Source organism: Pholis gunnellus (genome assembly GCF_910591455.1).
Source record: "Pholis gunnellus genome assembly, chromosome: 13".
NCBI classification, from domain to species: Eukaryota; Metazoa; Chordata; class Actinopteri; order Perciformes; family Pholidae; genus Pholis; species Pholis gunnellus.
In genome coordinates, this window is record NC_136540.1 from 10,419,063 (window position 1) to 10,442,596 (window position 23,534).

Genomic DNA, 23,534 nt, shown 5'->3' on the forward strand with positions numbered 1-23,534 from the left:
AGTGATGTGCTTTCCCACAGAACCGTGGGGCAGTTTTGTCGTTGGATACCGTTAACGGTTAAATAACAGAAGAGCGTTACACGGTTAAAACTACCGTTGTGAAAATGGATTTACCGGCTTCATATTACGGGAAACTTGATAAAAGAAACCCGGTCGTTTCAGCCTTCGAACGAGACATGAACTCGTTTATAACATTGATGAGACGAGTTGCCTCTTCGACCAGCCAGGACAACGGTTCTCATGCTAAAGGGTGAGGTGCCAACGTAGCGTTTGCTAACTAGCTAAGCAAGCTAATTAGTTTATTAGTCATACGTTAGCAAACAGGCAGGACAGGCTTTAGTTTTTACTGCAGGTGCGTCGCACTGCGTATAGTGTTGCGTCACTAACGTTGCGGGCCTCCGTTTTAAAACAATGACAGAAATTGCTCCTCGGTTTGTCATATTTAACTCCACCAGAAAGGAGACTGGCCAAATGTAACGTTACAAGGAGCATTTTCTATACATTTTTTTTAACTTTTCAGTCAATTTCATATTGCATGCATATGAGTCAACTGTATTGTTTGTGTTGTCTTGACAGTGCAGTTACACAAACATTTAAACATTACTATTACTGCTATACTATAACCATGCTATTTGTAATTTGATTTTCATTTTAGGATTAAAATCCTGGTGGAGATCTGGAAAAAGTACAAACAACGACTGCCATCCAAGTTGTACCAGGAGCGCATGTTGCAGATTGCAGATTTTCTCTTTGGACTAAAGGTAATTCACTTGTAGCCTTAGCTGATACTGGCCAATATTTGGTTTCCACAGCTGTAGTCAATACCTTTACCAGCTTCATAACATCAACAACAATCCATATAATCAGGATGGTGAAAGGAACCACAGTCAGTGTTGGCTGCTGTGCATATTATGCTTATTAGCATATTAGCCTGTCATGATGCCAAAAGCTTCACATTCATAATTCATGGTAATTTGTGTCATAATGTGATGAACTTAAGCACTCTCTTGGATGGAAAATGAAATTGTTTAATTGGTTATTGCCTGGTTTGTTCTACATTAATAGCCTCTCGTCTCTCAATGTTGGCTGCAACTTCTTACCTCGTTACTCACCTCACAATTCATCATTGTGTTGCTCCCATAATTAGCAAATTCATTTTTTTACTCCTCCAAAAAGGACTACGGCAATTGGCCCAGGTGTTTCCTGCACAACACACATTCACAGTTGTCTTTCTTCCTGCTCCTGTTCGTCTGTAGTTGTACCAGCTCGCTTTTTGGCAGGGATACAGTCTCCACCTGCAACAGTTCAACTCGGTGAAAATAACGGACATCGCAGACGTGGACCACTTCATGGCCTGCTTCTTCCCAGAAGGTTTTGATACAGACCAAGACACCTTTGCCATGAAGGTACACTGTACTATGTGCGCTTGTGTTCCTGATCTCAGATATATCTATACAGTATATGTAAGTTGTATATGTGCGCGTGTGTGTCTGCAGATCCATGCGATGCAGGGCTGTGCCTTGTGTATATTTGAGCAGGAGAAAAGGCACAGCGTTCTCCGCCAGAAGGGACTCTGTAAACTGCTGCATGTGCTGAACTTCATCAGGATCATGATGCAGGCGTTGCAGCAACATGAGCACCTCTGCTGGCAAATATATAATGGTATGTGTTACTACAACTTATATAGTTTTACCCAGTATTTTCTTTTTGTCTGACATAACATTTTGGAAGAATAAAATAAGTTGTCAGAGTGTGGTACAGGACAATATTATCTGCCTAAACGGGTGGGTTTGTGAGGATCCAGATACACGGGTGTTATCTGCTAAATGTACCTTTTGATCAAAGCTAATGTGATTTTGTGTTCAAATTAAGTGAGAAAATTCTACTGTATTTTATATTTTGCTGTACAACTAACCTCTTTCTCTTTTCCTTTCTCATCTTTTCCAGGTTCAATACTCATCTACACCATCTGCCGTTACCTGATGACCGTGAATTGTAGTGCACAGGTAATTAGAGATGGATAATAGTTGGATCAAAATATAGTTTTTGCCACGTCTGATGCACTCTAAATGGGTGAGGGTGAGAATGGTGTGTGACACACATGTTGGTTTGTGCTAATTATGTGAGTTTTCCCTGATTCACTCTCATCTCCACATTGGCTGACCATGTGGCGTATTGTGGTTATGATATAACCAGAAATGTGTGTGATTCATGATGTCGATATAACTGTGTTTGTCATGATCCTGTTCAGGCACTGGAGTACCTTCTGTGGGCCAGCATCAGTCTCGAGCTGTCCGTCCCTCTGATGACTGCGAAGTTTCTCCCGTGGGTTGTCACGCTCTACTGCGCTGTCTGCCACTGTTACTATGACAACCAGGCTGCTGTGCAGGCGGAGGTAAAAGACACTCGTCATCTGCATCCGGACGCCGACAAGCACAAGGTTCTTAAACTGAAATTCTTAAAGTCTTCAAAATGCTTTCAGGAATTTGCCAGGAGAGCCCTCGGAAATATCAATGAGCTGGCAAAGCTGGAGGAGCAGGAGGAAGTTCTTGCCACCAGAGAGACTCAGAGAGCTTACAAAGAAGCTTCTGTCAAGGTGGGAGACTCCTCTTACCGAAATACACTCTTTTACTGTGATCGAATATTAGATCCAATCTACACGACCCAAGCATGGGAAGCCACAGTTCTTCATTCTCAACTCATGCCGTGTAGGCAGATGGTGACACTGCATTCATAGAGTCACATCTCTCATTGTGTAAGATGACAGCTGTTTCACTAGGTAGCCACCACTGTTTTTATGAATACAGACACATACAGGTGGTTGCCTTTTGAAAATGTCGAGATTTCTTGTGACTTTTTGTGCCCAAGATAACAGTCTGTGTTGATGTGCTTTTCTTCAGCTGGCTGCCATGATGTTCAAGCGTGCAGTGTTTGAGGCCAGAAGAAGACCCAAATCCATGTTCAGAATCAAAAGCAAAATCAACTTGAAGGACATACCCAATGTAATACGATCCCCTTTACTGCCATGTGATCACATTCAGTGTTGAATCTCAACCTTAAGTGTCCTTCTATGCCTGCTTGTATCTACTGTAGGGGCCATGGCCTCGTACTACAACAGAGCGCATGCTAATGGCCCTGTTTGACAGCAGTCCAGCGCAATTCTTGGGCATCTTGGAAGCACTTTGGGACAGCACCAGACGCCCGCTGCAGACAAGGATGCCGGATGAACCAGAGCTGCAGGACGTGATCCTGGAACTCCTGTCTGCTGGCATTAGTATCTTATCTGGTTAGTAAAACAAACACATAACAGAATAGACTCTGTTTTAGAATCCTTACATTTGTATTGGGTGAGGAATGCTCACTTTGTGTATTGAGTAATATGCTTATATGTTTGTGAAGGAGTCGCCACTACTAGTGAGTCTCTCGTGAGTCTCGGTGCGCTGACACCAACATCCACGCTAATGGATTTAGCCATTACAGGTTAGTCCCTTTTTCTCACGTTACAGAAATGGTTACATTTATAACACTTTGTTGTTTGTTGAGGCGTGTTTTGTGTTTTGTTTTGTCAAGTGGTTTGGAAATCCTTTTGAAGTAATGCAATGTCTTGTGTTGCTAGGAGAAAACAAAGTGCCCATCATGTCTGCAACGAGGTTCATTAAGATCTTGTTTCAGTACAAGCAGCCGGATGCTTTCACTGAACTTGCCAGAGAGATGCTGCAGGTTCTGTCTGTAAGTAGCACACCAGCATCGGAGAAAAGGGGAATGCGCTCCATTTCTATCAGTTGTCACTTTTGTATTCTTATGTTTCCACTTTCAGTTTAATGTATGCTGCGTTTCTAAATGATTTCGACTCTGTCTTACTTCGTCTCTCTGTGTCAGGGTGTGGAGGGTCAGTCGTTCAGGAGGGCCGAGCTGGAGCTTGCTTTACTTGACAGGTTCAATAGTCTGCTGTCTTCCCAGAGGAGCCGTCCTAGAGAAGACAACATGATTGATGGTAGTAAAGGTGGAATTGTGCCACATATAAATCATCAGACCCCGAAACCTTTACGTAGATAAATGGATTAATATAAATGGTCCACAAAGTTATTTAATTACTGTTGCCCAGACTTCATTGATCCTTGAACAACCTTCTGCCTTCTTGTCATTGATTACTTGTGATTGATTATTTCACATTGTTGCTAAGCTGCTATCAAATTTAAGCACCGTAACCAAAATTACTTCCTGTCAAACATCAGCTGACGCACTTTGAGATATCTTGTTCATAACCTAGCATTGATAAGGTACTAATAAGGTGTTCAACACATTTCAGAAATTAGAACGTGGTTTTGTTGTTTATGTTTCCACCAGACGGACACAAGTCTTCTTTCTCAATGGGGGATGAGTTCATTGACCTGGTAGACACCCTGCACAAGTCTGTTTGTGGCTCTGCTCCTGTAAGTTTCTATGTTGTGTGTGCGTTTGTGTTGGGGTTGATCCGCCAATGACTATGATTACAGTGAGAGAATATATGTGTGTGTGTGTGTGTGTGTGTGTGTGTGTGTAGGAGGTGCAGCCAGATGAGGATCTGGTTTTGGATGTTGTGTTATTTCTGTGGGATAAAGTGAAGCTGGCGATCCAGAGTTACCCGTTACAAAACCCAGAGTTTACACACTACCATGAGAAGGTAGATGATTACGACAAGGTATGTATTTAAATAGGTAAGCATTGCCTTTCCGGCTGATAAGAGCAATTTATTGACAAATATAAAACTGCGTCTTTTATCTGCGACAGTAAGGGTGTTGCGATATACCGTAGTATAGACAATAACTGTGATATTAAGAAATTAAATACGGCTATCACGTTTGTAATACACATATGATAACCGTTATCGTGAATCATTTTGGCTACGATAATTGTGTAGTGAAAATCTAATTTTGTTTGTTACAGCCCTACTATACAGCATAGAATTCTATCAATATTTCTTTTTGTAGTTTAGGACATTTTTCACAGTATATTTAATGCAAATGTCCTACTTATGACTTTTCATGTGTGTGTAACATGTTTGCAGTGGCTGTGGTGCCTGTCTATGCTGTGTGAGGTGGCCTATGCCTGTGACCTGGCAGCTGTTGACTGCATAATGACGGCGGAGATGATTCACATCTTGGCCGTACGGCTAGAGAGTGCAGCTGAGCGCAGTAATCAAAGTCGAGGTGAGGATCTTGTATACTCCCTGTTTCAGTTTATACGACAGCTGAAACATGCAACTTTCGTACTTCATCGTGTTGTTTTGTAAAAATATCACTCCGGTATCTGATATTGGGTAAACTCACACAGACGCGCACGTACACGTCATGTTCACCATAGCTGTGACAATAAGTTGTCTTCTTCTAGGAGCTTGTGAAGCAGACAGTGAGGGTGTGAAGCCCCGGTCTTTCTCTCTTTTTGGGGTATGTAAATGTCTGTCTATGCATAGCGTCAAATGATAGTTCTTTATACTACAAGTATTTATTATTATAAATGTATGCTTATATGATAAAATGAAAAATCAAACATAGACGTAGTCTGTCTCAGGTTTTTCAGAATTGTCTATATTTTCTATAAAGCATCATTATGTTTGTGTGTGCTTGCAGAGTTCAAGTACAGAGCTGCTTCAGAGGGTGTGTGATGTGGTGGATAGGGGTCTTGAGGCTCTGGCAAAGGGTGTAGCTACACTGCTGCCCCAAGATTCCTCAGCAATCACCGACTCTGCCTTCATGCATGTAGGCAGTTAACCTATACAACACCTTCCGTCCGACATTTATTCACTTTACACAATTCTAAGCCAGGTGTTGCTCTGTGTTAGGATCTCAACACAGTATTGTAAGATGAGAACATGTAAAAGTATTAACAGGACATCAGTGTGTAGATTGAGAAAATACAGTGGGTGAGTGGACCTAAAACCTGTTTTTCTCTTATTGGCATAGAGATTTGCTCCTCCCCCTCCATCGACTCCCTCCCTATTTTCTCCGACATCGTCACATGAGGGAAATGAAGAAGATGAAATAAGTCAGAAGAGACAAGAAGAAGTCAAACCTAAGGCAGAATCCGATATTGGAGCCTCTCGACACACTCAGTCCTCACATGTGTTCCTGCTGGCCACACACCTTCATCTAGAGCTTGACATCATCCACCACAGGGCTTCCCTCAAGTTACTGCAGCTAAATGCAGGTCAGACTCACTGCCACACAGGCACATTTACTGATTGGAGATTTTTGATAATTTATTAGCCTTTTGCCCTATTGAGTTTGTACTCAATTATCTATTGATGAAAATGGTGACATTTCCCGATCCAGCGCTTGCTGAATTATAATAAATAATCAATAAATCATAGTTAGCTGTCAGTGTAAATGTTCATAAAGGATATTGATTAAAAAAAGTATGCCTAACAGTAGACATAAGTAATGGTTCTGAATATGTGGGTTGGGTCTTTGTTGGTTGTGTCTAGTCACAGAGTGTGAACTGTTGGATCGGATCAAGAAGAACAAGGTGTCCAAAGCTCTTTTTGTGATGCAGAAAGCCTCGCTGGCGCACAACAACGTGGAGCCAAATAACAGCAACAAAACCGAGAGTCTGCTAGAGGTTACACATTCACAAACATTAACACTTACTTAGACACAGTCACAACTACGCATGAAATGTAAGAACCTTCCACAGTCATGTGTATGTTTGTCTGCAAATGTGTACATTCATGTGAAAAGAGTGGCAAAAATATGCTTTCTTAAAATAAAATGATTCAATTGAACTATATAACATGTACACAGCCAATACTCTGTTAGGGTTAACATGGGCTTAACTAATATATACTGTTTTCTTTCTGAAGCCATACTGAACTGAAACTAGTTTTGTCAATTGTTGGAATTCAAACCTTTTACTTGAGGCCTCAGTGGCACATTTCATTTATGTACAGACTGAATAAGGACTCAAACGTAGCCCCTTTTACTCATGATTGAGGCGAGCCTTTATGAAGTGTAATCAATATTGTCTGTGTGCTTTTTTTGCCAGGAGTCCTTCACCCTGATAGAGAAAGCATGCATGGAAGAGAGAAAACTGTATATCTCCACCGCCCCTAAGAATCCAGGGAAGAAGGAGAAAGAAGGAAACCCACCGCCTCCCCCTATCCTGCTTTCACGCACTGACCGCTCCTTAACCTTTTCCCCAGCACCTTATAACTTGGAGGGACAAGTGAGATTTTAATTTACTGCAAGTGTCAGATAATAAGCAAAGCTTCTATACTCTTTATCTTAATTTTTTTTCTTGCTCCTTTCCAGGTGTGCTGGTACCAGCTCTGCGGCCGTGCAGCTGAGGGCATTAACCTGAAAGTCCGCCTTGGAGACTGCAGCCTGCAAGGAACTGGAAATATGGTACAATTCATCTCTTTCACAGAAGAGTGTCAGGTCTAGTGGAGCACATTTTGTCATCTTGTATGATCTTGTGTGTGCCCATAATATTAGGTCTGATTTTGTCTCCAGGTACCAGCAGTATCTGGTGAGTGCGTGCTGAGAGTGGAGGGGCTGGAGCCCAACCAGAAGTATGTGTTTGCTGTAGCAGCCTACAACCGCCAGGGCAATCTACTGGGCAACACCATAGGAGGGTCAACTTTCCCATTGCTGGCATCCTTGCCGGTACCACTGCTTTACACGTGGGCTCACTTGGCACAGGTACACTACACACTAGTAGAAACAAGGACTAGTTTGTCACCCCGCCACCCTCATCACATGCTGGGTGATAGGTGATTTTCCTCGTGCTGCAAAGGGAAATAAATAGCAGTGCGTTAATCCAACACTCTCACCCTAACACATATGTACACGTTGCCTTATTTGGGTAGAATGGAGAGCCTGGCTCATACAGTTGTTCTCAGTGTTGGGATTTTGGCCTATGCTAAACTGATGGATACCTTAAACAAACAGTTCACCCCAAATTAAAAAATACATGTTTTTCCTCTTACCTCCAGATTGTTTTGGTGTGAGTTGGCGAGTGTTGAAAATATGTCTCTTTAACACTGTTGCCCACAGAGTCAGAGAAAAAGCAGGATTATAGTTTGGGCTTTTTTGACTCCTTCCTCAGGTGGCATTTCAAACAGAGCAGCATTCTGTAGCAAAGAGAGCCTGCAGAGAGCTGTGGATCCACTATACCTACACTGACCCGGGGTCCCAGGGCACACAGGATAGACTAGCTATCACAGGGTAAGGAGGGACACATCCACATACCTCAAGTTAAGAAGTCTGTATTTCTTTGAATTTGCAAATGTCCTTTTGCTCCATCTCCAAATGTCCTTTTGCTCCATCTCCATTCCCCATGTCGAAGGCTGCGTGTCCAGACCTTGCAACGCTCCTCTCCTCACCTGTGTCAGTTGTTCCTCACTTCCATCTTCATTGAGACAGAGATCAACATTCAGCAGGGATCGCTCTATTGTGACTCATTCAGTGATAGTGGGCCGTTTGTCTGGGAACAGGTAAGAAGAGAAGAAGATCTGGATAGGGAGGTGTGCATAAACAGTGATATATTGTTTTTTTCTTGAATGTAATGACACTAACGGTTCGTAGTTATCATTGTTAGCAGCATCACAGTGTGAAAGTTTGAACAAATCTTTAAAATGAACATAAATATATTATATTTGCACACGTGTGTATGCAGGAAGCCCGACTGGCAGAGTGTGAGCGAATGCTGGTGGCCGTGGACCTGGCAATGTGGTTGAATGACGGTAGCGCTGCAGTGCAAGCTGTAGTCCGCTGTTATGGCCTCCTGGCTCCTCTAATATTCCATCAGATCGCTTGCGACCCTGTTATACAGGTATGCATCACCTCATCCATATAAGTCTCCATATTTTGTCCTACAAACAACAACTTTAGTTCGTCAAAAATGTAACATGATGGAAACTGTAAATAATTCATAACTGTGTCTGTGTTCTGATATACAGGTGCTAAAGAAATGTTTGATGGTTTTGGAGGAGAATTCAGGTTTTCTCAAACAAAAATGGATTGGAAACACCTCAGAGTTCTTTATGCACATGATAGCCTGCATCACCTACTACCTTTCCAAGGTGTGTCTGCATAGATGCACAACTAGTTTAAACTGTTTATGTGTTTGTAGAACTTTCAGTGGTCTGGAAAACGTAGTGTCTGGGTTGCATGCTAAAACGTGGCAAATACTTACATATATGTTAAAAAGGGCATATATATATATAGCATATAATTGCAATAATGTCTCATTCTTCTTGACCAGGCATTACGTGTGCTCAGGGACCATCAGATGGCTTCTGTGGTTATGGACAGTGGTCGCAGGCTGCTCCAAGAGGTCTACGATGCTCAGCTGCAGATCAGTAGACTTGCCTCTAAAGCTGTGGGTGTAAGGAATAGTTTAAAAGTGTAGATTTATTTCATAATTTAGCCTCACTCTTAAAGTGATTTAAGATCATGAAATGAATCTATGATTATCCAAGATTTATAAAGACTTTTACAAAAATATTTTTTTGATATTTGATTCTTTAAATATACAGCAAAAGAATATTTTGCTCCACTTTTCTAGTGTTGTTGTGTTTCTGTGTGTGTGTGTGTGTGTGTGTGTGTGTGTGTGTGTGTGTGTGTGTGTGTGTGTGTGTGTGTGTGTGTGTTGTGTATGTAGTCTAAGAGAGATCATGCTGCAATCAAGGGTAAAATTAAGATAAGTCTTCAGCTGAAAGCACTGCATCGGAAGAACGAGAAAAAAAAAATCGGATCTGAAGCAGCTCTCGTCGTAGAAAGAGGTAGCACACAGAAACACACAGACACTCACACATTGGTCTCATTGATTTGTTTTTTTTAATGCAAGTTTCTTAAAAACAAACAACCAACGTTTTGCACGAAGTTTACAGTGTTTTTTAAATAGTTATTAAAGCCATGTTTGTTGAAAATATGCCAGGGCGGGTTTTATTTCAACAATTTGGCAACAAATATTTCAGACTTGATGTTAAGATGAGTTGTATTCACACTTGAAGTTGACACCAAGAAAAGGTGTTAATGAATTTGCACTGTAGCATGTGCATTATCTTTTATAACATTGGTTCTCAACATTCCCCAGTTTATCTGTCGACACGCGGAAATGATCCCGGATCCCCTTTGGGGTCCCGACCCCCAGGTTGAGAACCACTGTTCTAAAATATACTTTTGAGTCTACTGTTTAATCAATACTTTCTAACCTTATTCACCAAAACTACGACTGGCATGTAACACATCGTTTTAGAAACACTTAATTTAAAACTTCTCTCACCTGGTTAACTCAACTTAATGATTGTTCTGTGTACTAGACTTTATAAATATATGTGATATTGCAGTTACACGTAGATCCAAATGTTATTTTTTCCTAAACTCAACGTTGTGTACGATCTCTCTGTAGAGATTGCATGCCCACTGATTGGCTGTGAGGCACCCACCATATTGTATGATCTGATCTTCAACAGCAGATTAAATGATGCCTTTCAAAATGGTAAGTGGCACACACTTACATCATTTTTTCAATGAATAATTAGTCTTTTCATAATTGACACCTGTGTTTTGTGTGTGTGTTTTTATAGTGATGAAGCTCAGACACAAGGTATATTTTATTGAGTTTGCGGCACTAATTCTCCAGAGAGCCATGGAAGAAGGCCACCCGGACCTTGTGTTAAAGTGGGGACGAAGCATGTTTGAGGTTTTGTGCAGGTGTGCTTTGACTATTCACCTCTTTAATGATTTAAACAAAGAAATGGTCAAACTAAATAGTTCAGCTTTAATTGTCTAATCATTGTATCCTTTCATACTCAAATTAGTACTCTAATAGTCAATACATCAAACAATGAATTACTGTCCACTTTCTTATGTATGGATCGTACTGCACTGTATTACGGATAGTAGCTGTTTTGCCTCTGCTGATAAAGGCTTGACAGTGTGTCGATGGTTTTATCTTTGTCAGACAAGACGGGAAGATGGGAATGTCCACACAATGTTTGGAGGGAAACAGCCAGAGTAAAAGAAGTGCTCAGGCTCTGAAAGGAAATGAACCACCACAGGTGAAAATAATATGCACACAAATAACACATAATACCCATACATACACAAAAATACATAAGGACAAAAACATGTCCTGAACAGATTTATTTTCCATTACATGGACAATGATCTACCAAGCAGCTGAGGTTTGCGGATTATGACCCTCATTCAAGTCTGACCTTGCCAAGTGTAATGAGCTATGGGAATCCACAATATTTATCTTTTACTTAAATAAAATTGAAGAGATAATGTATATTAGCTCTTTTAAAAAGTATTTCACAGTAGCACACACAGAGAGACAATCTCATTATGTGTTCTGGTTTATGATATTGTAAGGTAGCCTCAACCTGCTGTGTAGCTACCTATATGCTCTGCAAATTGCTCTCAATTTTGGTACCTAACTGTGGACACCCATCAAAACTATCGATAAGTACATTACATTACGGATGTACCCTAATCCCAAATACTTTTTTGTAGCAGAACAAGGGAACACCTTCCCACGATGACACAAGGAAGACAGTAAAGCAGAAAATGGCACACAGAATGCTCCAGGGAGTGAAAAGTAAAAGGTACAGTATGTGTGTCTGTGTTTCTGTGCAATTATATGTGTTTGTTCCAATAACCACATTTGCATTGGACGTCTATCCGCGTGTGTAGGGATAGGAAGACAGTAGAGAACCTGCTAACCATGATGTTGTCTGTGGCGCAACGCCACAAGAAGCTGTTTGAGCTGAGGAGCATGTGCTGTCGGCAGAGAGTGTGGAAGTCTCAACTCAACTACAGCATGGCTGAAGCCCATTTAGCATTACTTTACCAGAGCCTGGACCAGGTGCATGGAGGAGCCCTGCAGCAGAGGTGAACTCACAAGATAGAAGAAGCTACTTTACGTCACCTTTTTATGTATTTTTCTAGCAATACATAATTGAACATTTGTGTGTGCATGCCTATAATAATATGTTCTGTTTGTACTTATTTCAGTTACAGGCAGTTAAATCCCTTGTTTTTCTCTCTGGCCTACTCTGGTGTTCTGGTGCGGAGGAACCCACAGCGACAGACATCTTCCAAATATGAGGTTGTCTCAGAGAGCGACTCCTCCCACTGCGGTTCTATGGAATATGTGGTTGCACACAAAGAGAGGAACGAAAAGGAGGGTGAGAAACACTATGAAAAGCCAGAAGAAAAATGGTCTCATGGTCTGTGTTTCATCACTTATCTTAATCTTTTCTTCCAGCAGTCAGAGTGGATGACACAGAACAGAGTTGTGAGGAGGGAGAGATCTCTCAAATGGTGGAACAGCGAATTAAGCAACACAGATGCACTGCTACCTTGCTGCTGGACTCACTTAACAAAGCTGCTTTACATCTCCAAAGGGCCATGGTACTGCACACACACACACACACACACACACACACACAAGTACTGAATTGCTGACACTACATGTGACCACACAGTGTGAATCCAGGTATTATATTTTATTTATCTATTTTAAAAATGTTCCAGGTGTTGGCCCATCGTGGCAGCCACTGGACCGTTCTACAGTGTGCGTGTCAGACTGTGTGGGACCAAAGCTGCAGAATCACCGTGCTAGTACAGAGAGCTGATCCCTCCTCCATCACAGCAGACCAGCTGCACACCACCTTCACCCCACTGCTGGTGCTGGCTACTGACTTAATGATGGACATGCTGAACAGACTTGGGGTAAGTGTCACATACAGCTATACGCGCATGTCGCTGCTTGGTCTAAAACTCACACACATAATTATATCCCTTACTAATAAAGTATGAGGTTTAAGGTACTTCCGTACAGGCTTCACTTTTCACGTCTGGAGGTTGCTGAATGATTGCAATTGTCACTTCAGTCTGTATCTTGTCATCTGAGCAAAACACATTTACAGCTACAAAGTGAAGATGCCACAGTCTTGTTTATGACTTTCATCTTCATCTTTGTCCCAACTAGCTGTGGAGTTTGTATGACAGAGACTTGACTGAGGAGGAACTTGAGTCCAGCCTCCACTTCTCCGCCCCACTGGATAACAGCACCCAGGTGGACCTGCGTTGGGTCCGCACCCTGGTTTTTCACACTCTGGAGCGTCTCCATGACAGTGGCAAATGGGAAAGCCTGGCCCACTTTGCCTTAGTTTTCAACTCGTACACACGGTGAGAAAAAACTGTTTAAGCACAGACTATATTGCAGTCATTAATCAACGAGTGCAGCTAACATTTGATAATAAAAGGTTTTGTATAGTAACATTCGACAGAGATGAGTAAAGATTATGGTCAGGTTCTCATCGTTAAAGGGAATTTGAGTGGAGTTTCTAAATTTTAAGACATTTAGGTCAATGAAAACACAGCACACACTATTTTTTTTACAGCTTAACATTGCCATATTTTGCAAATCTGAATCAAATAATCACCTATATCAGAGTTTATTCCCATGGTTTTTTGTATGTGTTTGTGCCTGCATCTGTATGTCTACCCCAGGGAACGCTATGCCTTGATCATAACTCCTCTACTAGTCCATGCTCAGAGGAGGCTGCTTGAAAGGATAAGTTCTTTTGGAGGACCTGTAGTCCCTCAACCACACCATGTCAAGACAAAGAAGGCCACCGGCAAGGAGGTAGCTCATACCGACACACATAAACATTTAGAAGCATTGTACACAAAAGTCAAAATCAAAGTGTAACAAGAAAAAACAAGCCAATGAAACAAATACTTTTTTTTAAACAAATAGAAAGGGATATTGTATTACCTCATGCTTTGTGTGTATTATGCTGTGTGTATGTATATACAGTATATCGTGCTCTCTTTTCTATATTTCAGGTAACTTACAGGAGCTACGCAGACTCCCAACTGCTCATTGGAAGTACAGCTCAGCCTGCACAGCAACCGACCATTCTCAGAAAAGCAGCGCTCACAAACTCCACTCCTTGTGACACAGTTGACCTTAAAGGTTTGAACAGCCAGCCTCATGTCATATCATGTGAAAATATTTCAGTCACACAAATAATTGTTTGTAGGCAGTAAATGATGTTGGCTCAACTACAATTGAAATGTGTTTGCATGTGTAATGTTTTCATGCATGTTCTCTGCCTAAGGTGCAGAACTACAGCACTCCATGTCCCTTGTGTGCGTTCCTCTGGATGTAGAAGACACACTGAGCGGTTACCGTCAAGCTCTTGAGAGAAGACCACATTGTCTTCAGGTCTTCCAGCATAGTCGCTCATTACTGCTGCAACTTCTTGCATTCACAAAGCCCTGTGAGTTGTCCTCTGATTGTTTAGACTACCACACTCACACAACAGCTGTTTGAAACCGTCTTTTGTCTCTCCCCAGGCTTTGCGGCACAGTTGAAGCACTGTCAGAACAGAAGTCTCAGCCATTCTGCAAGCCTGGTTGATTTCAGTCCCTTAGTTATGCCTGTTCCAAGCATCCAACCTTGCGACCTGACCGAGGAGGACTACAGTAATCCAAATGCTCTCTACACGCTCCCTATCAGCCCTGACCACATGGCGACTGTCAGCGCTGCATACTCCACCTCCATTCGTAAGAGCACAGAATAATTATAACATCCACATAAATCCACACTTTACATAAAGAAGGCTTGTATTGACATGTTGTCAATAAGTGGGACACTGAGTTAGATGTGTTATAGAGAGTACCAGCAGACTACATGACAAATATAATGGAATATCTGGATGAAGTCTGTGTCAGGCTGTCAGGCTCATAAAGGTCTTACTTTTTTCCCCATCTCCACCCAACTTTTATTCAGAGTATCTCCAGGCCAACAATCACGACTCTCTCAGAGTTCTGGCACTGCATGACATGGGAAACCTACTGTTCTACAACGGAAACACACGGTTAGATTCTGTTGGCTTAGTGTGTATGTGTCTGTTGAAGCAAGCCTACAGCCTTTCATTTTATGCTTTTACCTGTACTTATATATGTGTAATTGAGTCTGTAAGTTGAGCTTTTCATGATTTTCCTCATATTCTTATAATAATTATATTCCTTCCTGTGTTATATCCCCAGGGCAGCACACTTACACTGGAGTAAAGCAGTTGATTGTGCCTTACAGAGCTCAGGTGCTTTAAAGAAATGGGACGGCGTGTCCTTTGGGGGTGGCTCCCTGCAACAAACCCTGAAAGAGGTCGGCATTTGGGGATGTCTACAGGCTGCTGGGCTCACTGCTAAGATTGCACGGTGGGTTTAAATGAGGTTAAGCATCGATTAGAGGTGTTTTTTCGGGCGTGTTTCAAGCATGTCGCTCTAAATGCTACCTGCTCCTGAAGGGTGTGTTTTGATGTGCAGGTATATCTTAACGGCTGATATCAGCGAGCGGACCAAGTGCTGTCTCATGTCAGCACACCTCTTTAAGGTAATACTTACAGGGGGAGGTTAATCTGTCTCTGCTCACAAATATGCTTTTTACTTATGTTGCTAAATGCACTATTGATGAAACGATGACAGGAGAGGCTGTTGCTCTCACGCCTGAATACAGTTTTATTATCTGTGTTTGTGTGCATTCATTTTGACATGCTTGTGTATGTGTCTCTGTGTGTGTGTGTGTGTGTGTGTGTGTGACCCACTTCCCTAGTGTGTGCTGTGTTGCTCCCTGGCTCAGCCACAGGCCGACCTCCAGTACACCTATCACAGCATCACAGATGAACTGCTCCCTGGAGTTGACCTTTTCTCTGAGCCCCACAGGGTTCACCTCAGCACCACCGTAACCAGCCTTAACTTCCTCTGCCACTGGCTTTACACCACAGGCTACTACATTACGGTACACACATAAACATTGTCTGTATGTCCTCATTTTGAACTGCAAGGCTCAAGATAAAAGAAATTGGATCTGTTGAAACATGTGTGTAATTTCAGCTACTGCCCATACTAGCCCTTTACCTGCATTTTGTGGGGAGTGTGTGCAGAGATGTCCAACGCACTGTTGAGGGCAAAATACTTAAGGTCAGTATTGGGGGTGTATTCTATATGTAAATGTAATTGTTTCTCTTGTCATGATTCTGTTGGTGTTTTCAGTCTGTATTGTTTTTTTTCTGCAGATCCGTGCCCTTACTGAACTGTGTCTGTTCACTGAAGCTGTAAAGGAGGCAGTTCAGCTCACACAAGGCACAGGGGTCCTTCTGCCCCATGGACACTACATCACCAAAGATAATCTCCAAGTAAGAATGCATATATGTCCGCTCTTTGCTTTTTTCCCTCTTAGCCTGTGTAAACTGGTAATGTTGGTAGTGGTGTACTTTATGGACAGTTTTAGTTACAATGTTGACCTTGTGTTTATAGTACTGTAAATCTGAAATTATCATTGAATATGTGAAGACATGGGTTTTTTGCCTACCGCCCTCTTAGAGAGATACATAAGTGTGCCGGTTACTTCCAACCTAATTTAAACATCAGTGGGAGACACTGTACAGTATTTCTGGAAGATTGTCAAACATATTTTTTTTCTAGTGCTGCCTCCACATTGAACGTTTTGTTATGTGTGTTTATATTTGCCTTCATTTTAATACATATTAATTGTGCTTATTGTGCAGCCTGCAAAGACGTTTTACAGCAACAAGTCTCTCCTGGACAATTCTGAGGTATTTTTTATATAAAATGTCTTTATATTTCTGAAGATCTGGGGACAAGTATTTTATTATAGATTTAAAAGTAAATCTCACATTGTTTTTGATGAAAGAATGGTCACTTAAATAATTCTAAAAGGAATAACCATGCTGCCACAGTTTCTATGGTGCAGGTGCAATTTCCTTTACTTTGATAAGACTGCTGCAGTGCAGTTTAAAACATGCCTGTTCTGAACGGGCTAAATGCTTGACCTGTGATGTTGGCGCTTGCAGCTTTCTCAAGAAAGGCTCTTACAATCAACTTCACACTTGACACTGCGCTTTCCTGGATGCTCATTAATACACCTGCCATAACATACAATAGTTGCATCACAGTACATTGTACTGATAATGTCTCGCTTTCACTCTTTACTTAAAGTAAACATTTGAATGCCATTTTTTTTACTCTGTAGTATTAATTATTTTGCCATTAAAAGTTAATAGTTTTACTACAGAAAAAGGTTTTGAGTAGGCATACTTTTTGACCACTGCTAAAACCATCATTTCCAATTAGAGAAAAGTTAAAAAAGTAAAGCAAGATGCCGTAGAAGAAGAGTCCTGGTTCTCGAGATATGTAAAGAACAGACAGACAGAGATTCCTTGCTTTATTGTTAGAGAATTACCTCATCCCCCCAACCCACCTCCTGCCAATTTGCTCATATGAATGCACTGACAAAAACATACACACACATACTGTAGACACATAAATACGTACACTCTGTTTCAGCTGTAGACAAAAACTGCTACATTGACATGTTGTCTGTCTCTGTGCTGCTGTTTCAGCAATATACTATTTGCCAAATTAACAACATTGATTACATTTGTGTGGTTTTGGTTTGTGGTTAGGCTTTGGAGGAACTTGTGAACTGTGACTTTGCTCCAGAGGTCCGGTCACTGTATGGATCCACATTGTGCCTCAGATTCTACCTCGCTCGTATTCAACTAGTCCTGGCACTCAGTAACACTGTACATGGCTCTCCTGTGCCAGGTCTGTAAGCAACAGTACTTTCTTCTCTCTGTTATTTATATTGGGTTTATTATTTGGATCATGTGACATCTCTGATTGGATTGCATTGAACCAAATAAGTTTCAGATTTTGATTTAATTCTAAAATAGTCACTGTGGATCAAACAGTTGGTTATGCTTACAGTGGGAATGTCTTTCAGATACTGTTGAAGGAGAAGATTTTGCCAGCATAACAAGTTGTCCAGTGAACTCCAAACCTCATGAACAGAACAGATTGGACACTGAGGCCTCCTGTCTAAAGACAGAAGAGTCAAAAGTGCTCACCTTTGATGTAGAAAAGGAGAAGCTCACGCCAGAAAGAATAAAGGTAAGACTTCTTTGGGATTTTTCAATAGATCTTTACTTTAGGAGTTTGCCGCTAACTGTAATTTAAGCATTGTTTTATTTTTGGCACCTTATTGTAAGTATGTTAGCAACTTGTTTCTAACTTGTTTGTGTTAACTTACTTATATGTGTCCTCTCATGTGTTGCAGTTCCTTTTACTAGAAGGAGCATCTTCCATGTTGCACTCTATTTTCCATCAGCTCACACCTCAGTCTTGTAGTGAAATGGAGAACCTGGAACTGTCAATAGAGTCCAATCTTCTAAAGGCCAATCTATACCTGCAGCAAGGACATGCTGCAAATAGGTACAGGGGGCTTATACATCTGTGCTGTATGTTCACATGCTTATGTTTGTATTTCCTGACCATCTTAACAATTTTAACATCCTTTAGTTCTGAGATGGCAATTTCAGCCTTGGTGCTACTGCAGACAAGTCCTGTGATCATGAGAGGACTCATACTTAGCTCTCCGAAATCCGCATTTGAGATCCTACATGCCAGGACTGGAATTGAACAGGTAGCAGGTTTATATGAATTGGTTGCAGAATCAAATAAGTTGTTTTTAAAAAGCATATGTCATGTTCTGTAATGTGAACTGTGTCGGAAACAATACAGGACATGACAACATTACAACCAAAGGTAGCACCTGAAATGAAACTGAGTGTGTTAGCAGCTGAAAAATGATGTCATCTTTTTTTATTTACATGTAAAATATGAACATATTACGACACTGGGGCAGTAGAATGGTGATTGATTGTACATGGTGTGTGTATGCATGTATTTATTTGTGTAATATCTGGTCCTTAGGGTTCTGAAGATTGCAGTGTGTCAAACATCCTGCATGGAGACTGTCCTAGGGCAGTTGAGGCCAGTGAGAGAATTGGAGTTTCTCTCTGGCTGCACTGCCGCCTGGCTCTGGTCCGCAGCTTGGCTGCACAGATTCCTGGCACTGCTGACGTTTTCCCAGGTCCGAACATGTGTTGTGCTGCTCTTTCTTTTTTTTCAGAACGGTGTATTGTTTGGTGAAACAGTTCGACCAATATCACAAGGATTATAAATGTCAAAACAAATTAGTTATCTTCCCTTCTATGCAAACTAGTACTGGATGTATACTTTAAAACACATGGAGGACTACTTTACCTTGTTTCTTTACATGGATTCACATTACAAAGTTTACAAATTATATACGCCTAGTGTTACCAGAAGATCTGATTATTATTGAAAAACAAAGTATTGATAGCAACTTCAAATGGCCAACAAATTAAAAAAAAGCTGTGGACTTCATTAGCTGCTTATGGTAAGTCATTGAATGTTAGATATTGGATATTGAAACTGTGTGTAAGGGGATGTGTTCATATTATCTAGGTAAGAACATCAATGAGGAAGCAGCTTGGGTGTTACAGGAGGGACTTGATGAATGTGCACGATGGGGAGAACTGGATATTCAGGCCCTCTTGATGGTCGAAGCTGCCGAATTGGAAGCACAGAGAGGCAATACTGATGACAGCATGGCAATGCTGCAGGTACCAACACTCGCACAAACACCTCTTTTGTCACTTTTTATTTTCAAACAAATAAGTATTTTTTACAAAAGAAAAACAGATAAAAAAAATTCAAATATGAAAGCAGTGAAGGTTACACATGTCTCTTTTTTCAGGGTAAGGTCACCCCCTTATTCATCAGGGAAAATGTCAGTTTATCCATCGTATTTATGTCCCTATGACTATCTGTTGTTTAGGACTTGGAGGTTCCTTTTTATACTAGTTCGTAGTTTCAACTTTTTTGAATGCAACCAATAACACAACTTCTATTATCTAGTTATTCATTTTTTTGTGAGGTGTGGCAAAAAAATTTAATTATTTATTCAAACTAAATTCCCTCCATTTCATGGATTTTGTTGATGTATAATGCAAAAAAATTATATTTCTGTATTTAATTCTGATGTATTTTGATCCAGCGTTTGTTGAGCAAGAATATTGGAAATGGGGGCAAGCATTTTTGGAGCTCTGGATATCAACTCTACTTGAATCAACAGGCAGTAGAGCAGGAACTTTAGAAACGAGCAACAATTGATTCAGAGGAATTGTACAAGCAAGCCAAAACTTCAACCTAGAATTGCTCAGCCCTACAGGGTGGTAGTCGGACACTTTATACACAGTTTGTAGAGCAGGAAGTTGTGAAACAAGCAGCAAGTGACCTAAAAGTTAAGGAATTGTACAAGCTAGCTAGGAGTCGAACCAAGAATCTTCTGACCCGTAATCAGACGCGTTATCCATAGCCCTAAACATTGGTGCATCATGGGAAATGCCGTCTTCCCACAGCAGTTCATGCAAACGGGTGGACAACGTGTGGACAACTCCTGTACAATTACTGGTGTAGTTGGAAAACATTGGGCTTCATGCAGAAAAATTGGCTCAGGCTGGCAAGTTTCAAACTACATGAAATGAGACACATGCTAGAGTACATTACAACAGCAACAGCTTAAAACAAGCACAACTCATCAATGCTGCCGTGACCCGGATTCGAACCGGGGTTGCTGCGACCACAACGCAGAGTACTAACCACTATACGATCACGGCCACTTGGTTGACAAAGTGCCTCTTTCTTGCATATTTGGAGCTCTGGATATCAACTCTACTTGAATCAACAGTTTGTAGAGCAGGAAGTTGTGAAACGAGGAGTAAGTGATTTACAAGTTAAAGACTCGTAGGAGATAGCCTACGAGAGATAGTCAGTGAACATAACTGAAATCTAAAAATCTTTTTTTCCCACGCAATCAGAAAGCCTTTGTAGCCATCATTTGTCTCTATCGGGATGTCAATTTACTTAGTTACGCAGTTTGCAGGGCAAGAACTTGTTTAAGGAGGAGCAAGTGACCTACAAGTTAAAGAATCGTACGAGCTAGCTAGGAGTCAATCCTAGAATCTTCTGATCCGTAGTCAGACGCGTTATCCATTGCGCCACTAGCCCTACACATCAGTGCATCGTGGGAAATGCTGTCTTCCGACAGCAGTTCATGCAAACGGGTGGACAATGTGTGGACAACTCCTGTACAATTACTGGTGTAGTTGGAAAACATTGGGCTACATGCAGAAAAATTGGCTTAGGCTGGCAAGTTTCAAACTACATGAAATGAGACACATGCTAGAGTACATTACAACAGCAACAGCTTAAAACAAGCACAACTGATTATCGATTATTAAAATAATCATTAGTTGCAGCCCTACACATGATATGATATAATGTTCGACTGTATAATTATTTAAAGTAATTACAGTTCTGCTTTGTTCTGTCTGTAAATGTATGTGAGTAGGAAGCTGTGACCATGCTGTCAGGACGTACATTCATGCCACCAGGGTCCAGTGTGACTCTGGCCCGGGCCACTTTGCTGCTCAGTGACCTCAGAGGAGTACAGAGCATCACACTCCTAAAACTGACACAGAAACTACTGAAAAAACAGGTACACAAACACATAAATATATGTGTAGTCACACAGAGACATACTTGTTCTAGTCAGTGTTAAAAAAGTAGGCAAAACATACAACATCAGTGCATTTAGTACTCTTTCTCCATTTCTTTCAGCTGTGTGTTTTTGGTCAGAGTGTGGTGTTGGATGATGGGAAATCGTGTGTCTCTCCTCCTGGACCGAGCAACATCTACCTCGCTTACCTCAACATACTTGATCAGACCACTTTACGAATTGGTAAATAAATACATGACACACTTATCTGCATTTATTGATATTTTTGTGGATAAAGAGTCACGACCTACCGCATTAGCAAGCTCACATGTTCTCATTAACAATGTTAACATGCTAACAATTGATAATTAGCACTTAAGATTACTTAACACCAAAATTGATTCCATCCAAAAAGTACAGAACATGGACTTCAACATGATTGAGATATATGATTTTACACTAAACTCATCAAGGACATATATAATGTCTAACTAACAATTATTTTCATTATTGATTAATTTGCTTGTTAATTTGTTGACCAAGTGATTAATTGTTTCGCCTATAACATGTTAGAAACTTGTGACCAGGGCCTAGATCTTCAAATAGTATGACATCGTCCAAAATCCTAATACATTCAGTTGAATTTCAAAGAAAGGTAAGAAAGCCAACAATATCCACATCCGAGAAGATGAAACTAGTGAATAATTTCACTTTTTGACTTACGTGATTAATCAATTAACAGAATTGTTGCAAATTCATTTTTTTCTGATTGACTATTCCAACCTCTTTAAATGTTTTTGGGAGATACTTTGTAACATGGCTATATGGAAATAAATGGTGTTTTGAAGTAAAACTCCCAAGTAAACAGTCATCATGTAAACAGTAAATATGGCATATTTGCTGTGGAATGGTAATATAGTTTAGTTTACTGACAAAGGAATAATATTCCTTACCTTCTTACCTTTCAAACGTGACCAGAAATATGCATATATGCCTTATGGTTGAGGAGATATTCCTGATTCATTTTGGGTATATTATTTTAGCCGTTTTTTTCCGAGTGATGGGGCTAAGGGTTAGGAGGTTGACTAATTGTTTCAGCTGTACTCTTTTGTCAGAAAATTACTTCTGGCAGTGTATATATGCAAATTCCACACCCAGTTCTTACATTAATCTATCTTGGACTGTTTCCGCAGGTCAAATCCTGGATTGTAGCTCCATGCAAATGCCAGTTTCTGCACAGTCATCACAATCCACTTCCAGGCAGCATTCACACCAGTCCAGCCAGATTGAGAGAGACTCTCAAGCACCAGTTTCATCTCTGAACAACCCAAGTACCACCAGTTCTGCAAGCCGCCTAGGCTCAGCCTGATAGGCAGGGTAGAATGACACTCTTAATGAGTTGCATTTGGCACTGCTCCCTCCCAGTCCTGTGCTCACTGAGAGCTGCAGCTTGATGATGAAGTGGGCATAAGGCCACATGCTGTGTTTCTGCTCCTGAGGTGTTTGTTTTGTTTCAAAGTGCAAGAATGTTGTGGGTCAACTTGTGTCCTGACACATTATGTAATAAACTTTGATATTAATAACTGAAGTATATTGTATTTTTTGATAGACTATCTGCAAGTTGGCCTTAAATGGAGACAAAGGAAGAGAACGCAGAGAGCCGTAAGAGTTGGGAATAAACAATTTTAAGACAACTGCGGGGCAATCTGGTCCTTGAACATCTATGGAATCCATGGATATTTTAATAAGTAAACTTTTGGGTCAAATGAAATGCAATTTTCACCAACATAGAAGAATCCCAACAAACTGTGAAAAAACACTCATAGATAGATAGTTAACATAGATCATGAATGAATTAGCAAACAATTAAAAAACGGTGGTATTCGGATGTGTGAGAAACTATATATATATATATATATACAGTTAAAAAGAGCCACACAATTTTCTGCTCAAGAGTAAGGCACAAATGGTAATATTACATATCAAAAGTCAAATTAAAACTGTTTTTGTGGACATTTACATTGTACAGTGAAGCCCAGTAAAGTGTGTTAGGTTCAGAGATGTTTGAACCTTTATCAAGTCAG

The 23,534-nt window shown here is 40.8% G+C and overlaps 1 protein-coding gene across 1 annotated transcript; it reads left to right on the forward strand.

The window, feature by feature from the left end:
• Positions 1 to 104: 104 nt before the first annotated feature.
• cfap54 (cilia and flagella associated 54) lies at positions 105 to 23,024 on the forward strand (the record flags this gene model as incomplete). Its single annotated transcript, XM_079171908.1, has 54 exons — positions 105 to 250; positions 656 to 761; positions 1,257 to 1,406; positions 1,497 to 1,662; positions 1,948 to 2,006; positions 2,252 to 2,395; positions 2,483 to 2,596; positions 2,901 to 3,002; positions 3,094 to 3,286; positions 3,400 to 3,480; positions 3,617 to 3,729; positions 3,880 to 3,994; positions 4,348 to 4,433; positions 4,544 to 4,681; positions 5,048 to 5,189; positions 5,371 to 5,426; positions 5,610 to 5,738; positions 5,943 to 6,186; positions 6,464 to 6,597; positions 7,021 to 7,200; positions 7,287 to 7,379; positions 7,488 to 7,676; positions 8,083 to 8,201; positions 8,323 to 8,470; positions 8,653 to 8,808; positions 8,936 to 9,058; positions 9,241 to 9,337; positions 10,390 to 10,479; positions 10,568 to 10,694; positions 11,679 to 11,876; positions 12,000 to 12,172; positions 12,253 to 12,398; positions 12,522 to 12,719; positions 12,979 to 13,178; positions 13,503 to 13,638; positions 13,842 to 13,971; positions 14,117 to 14,278; positions 14,355 to 14,564; positions 14,791 to 14,878; positions 15,051 to 15,221; positions 15,330 to 15,396; positions 15,616 to 15,801; positions 15,897 to 15,983; positions 16,079 to 16,198; positions 16,571 to 16,618; positions 17,489 to 17,630; positions 17,809 to 17,975; positions 18,142 to 18,296; positions 18,384 to 18,507; positions 18,798 to 18,957; positions 19,356 to 19,513; positions 21,304 to 21,450; positions 21,573 to 21,693; positions 22,644 to 23,024. The coding sequence occupies 54 exons, from the start codon at positions 105 to 107 to the stop codon at positions 22,817 to 22,819; spliced, it is 7,410 nt and encodes a 2,469-aa protein (XP_079028034.1). The 3' UTR covers positions 22,820 to 23,024.
• Between the last annotated feature and the right edge of the window lie 510 nt (positions 23,025 to 23,534).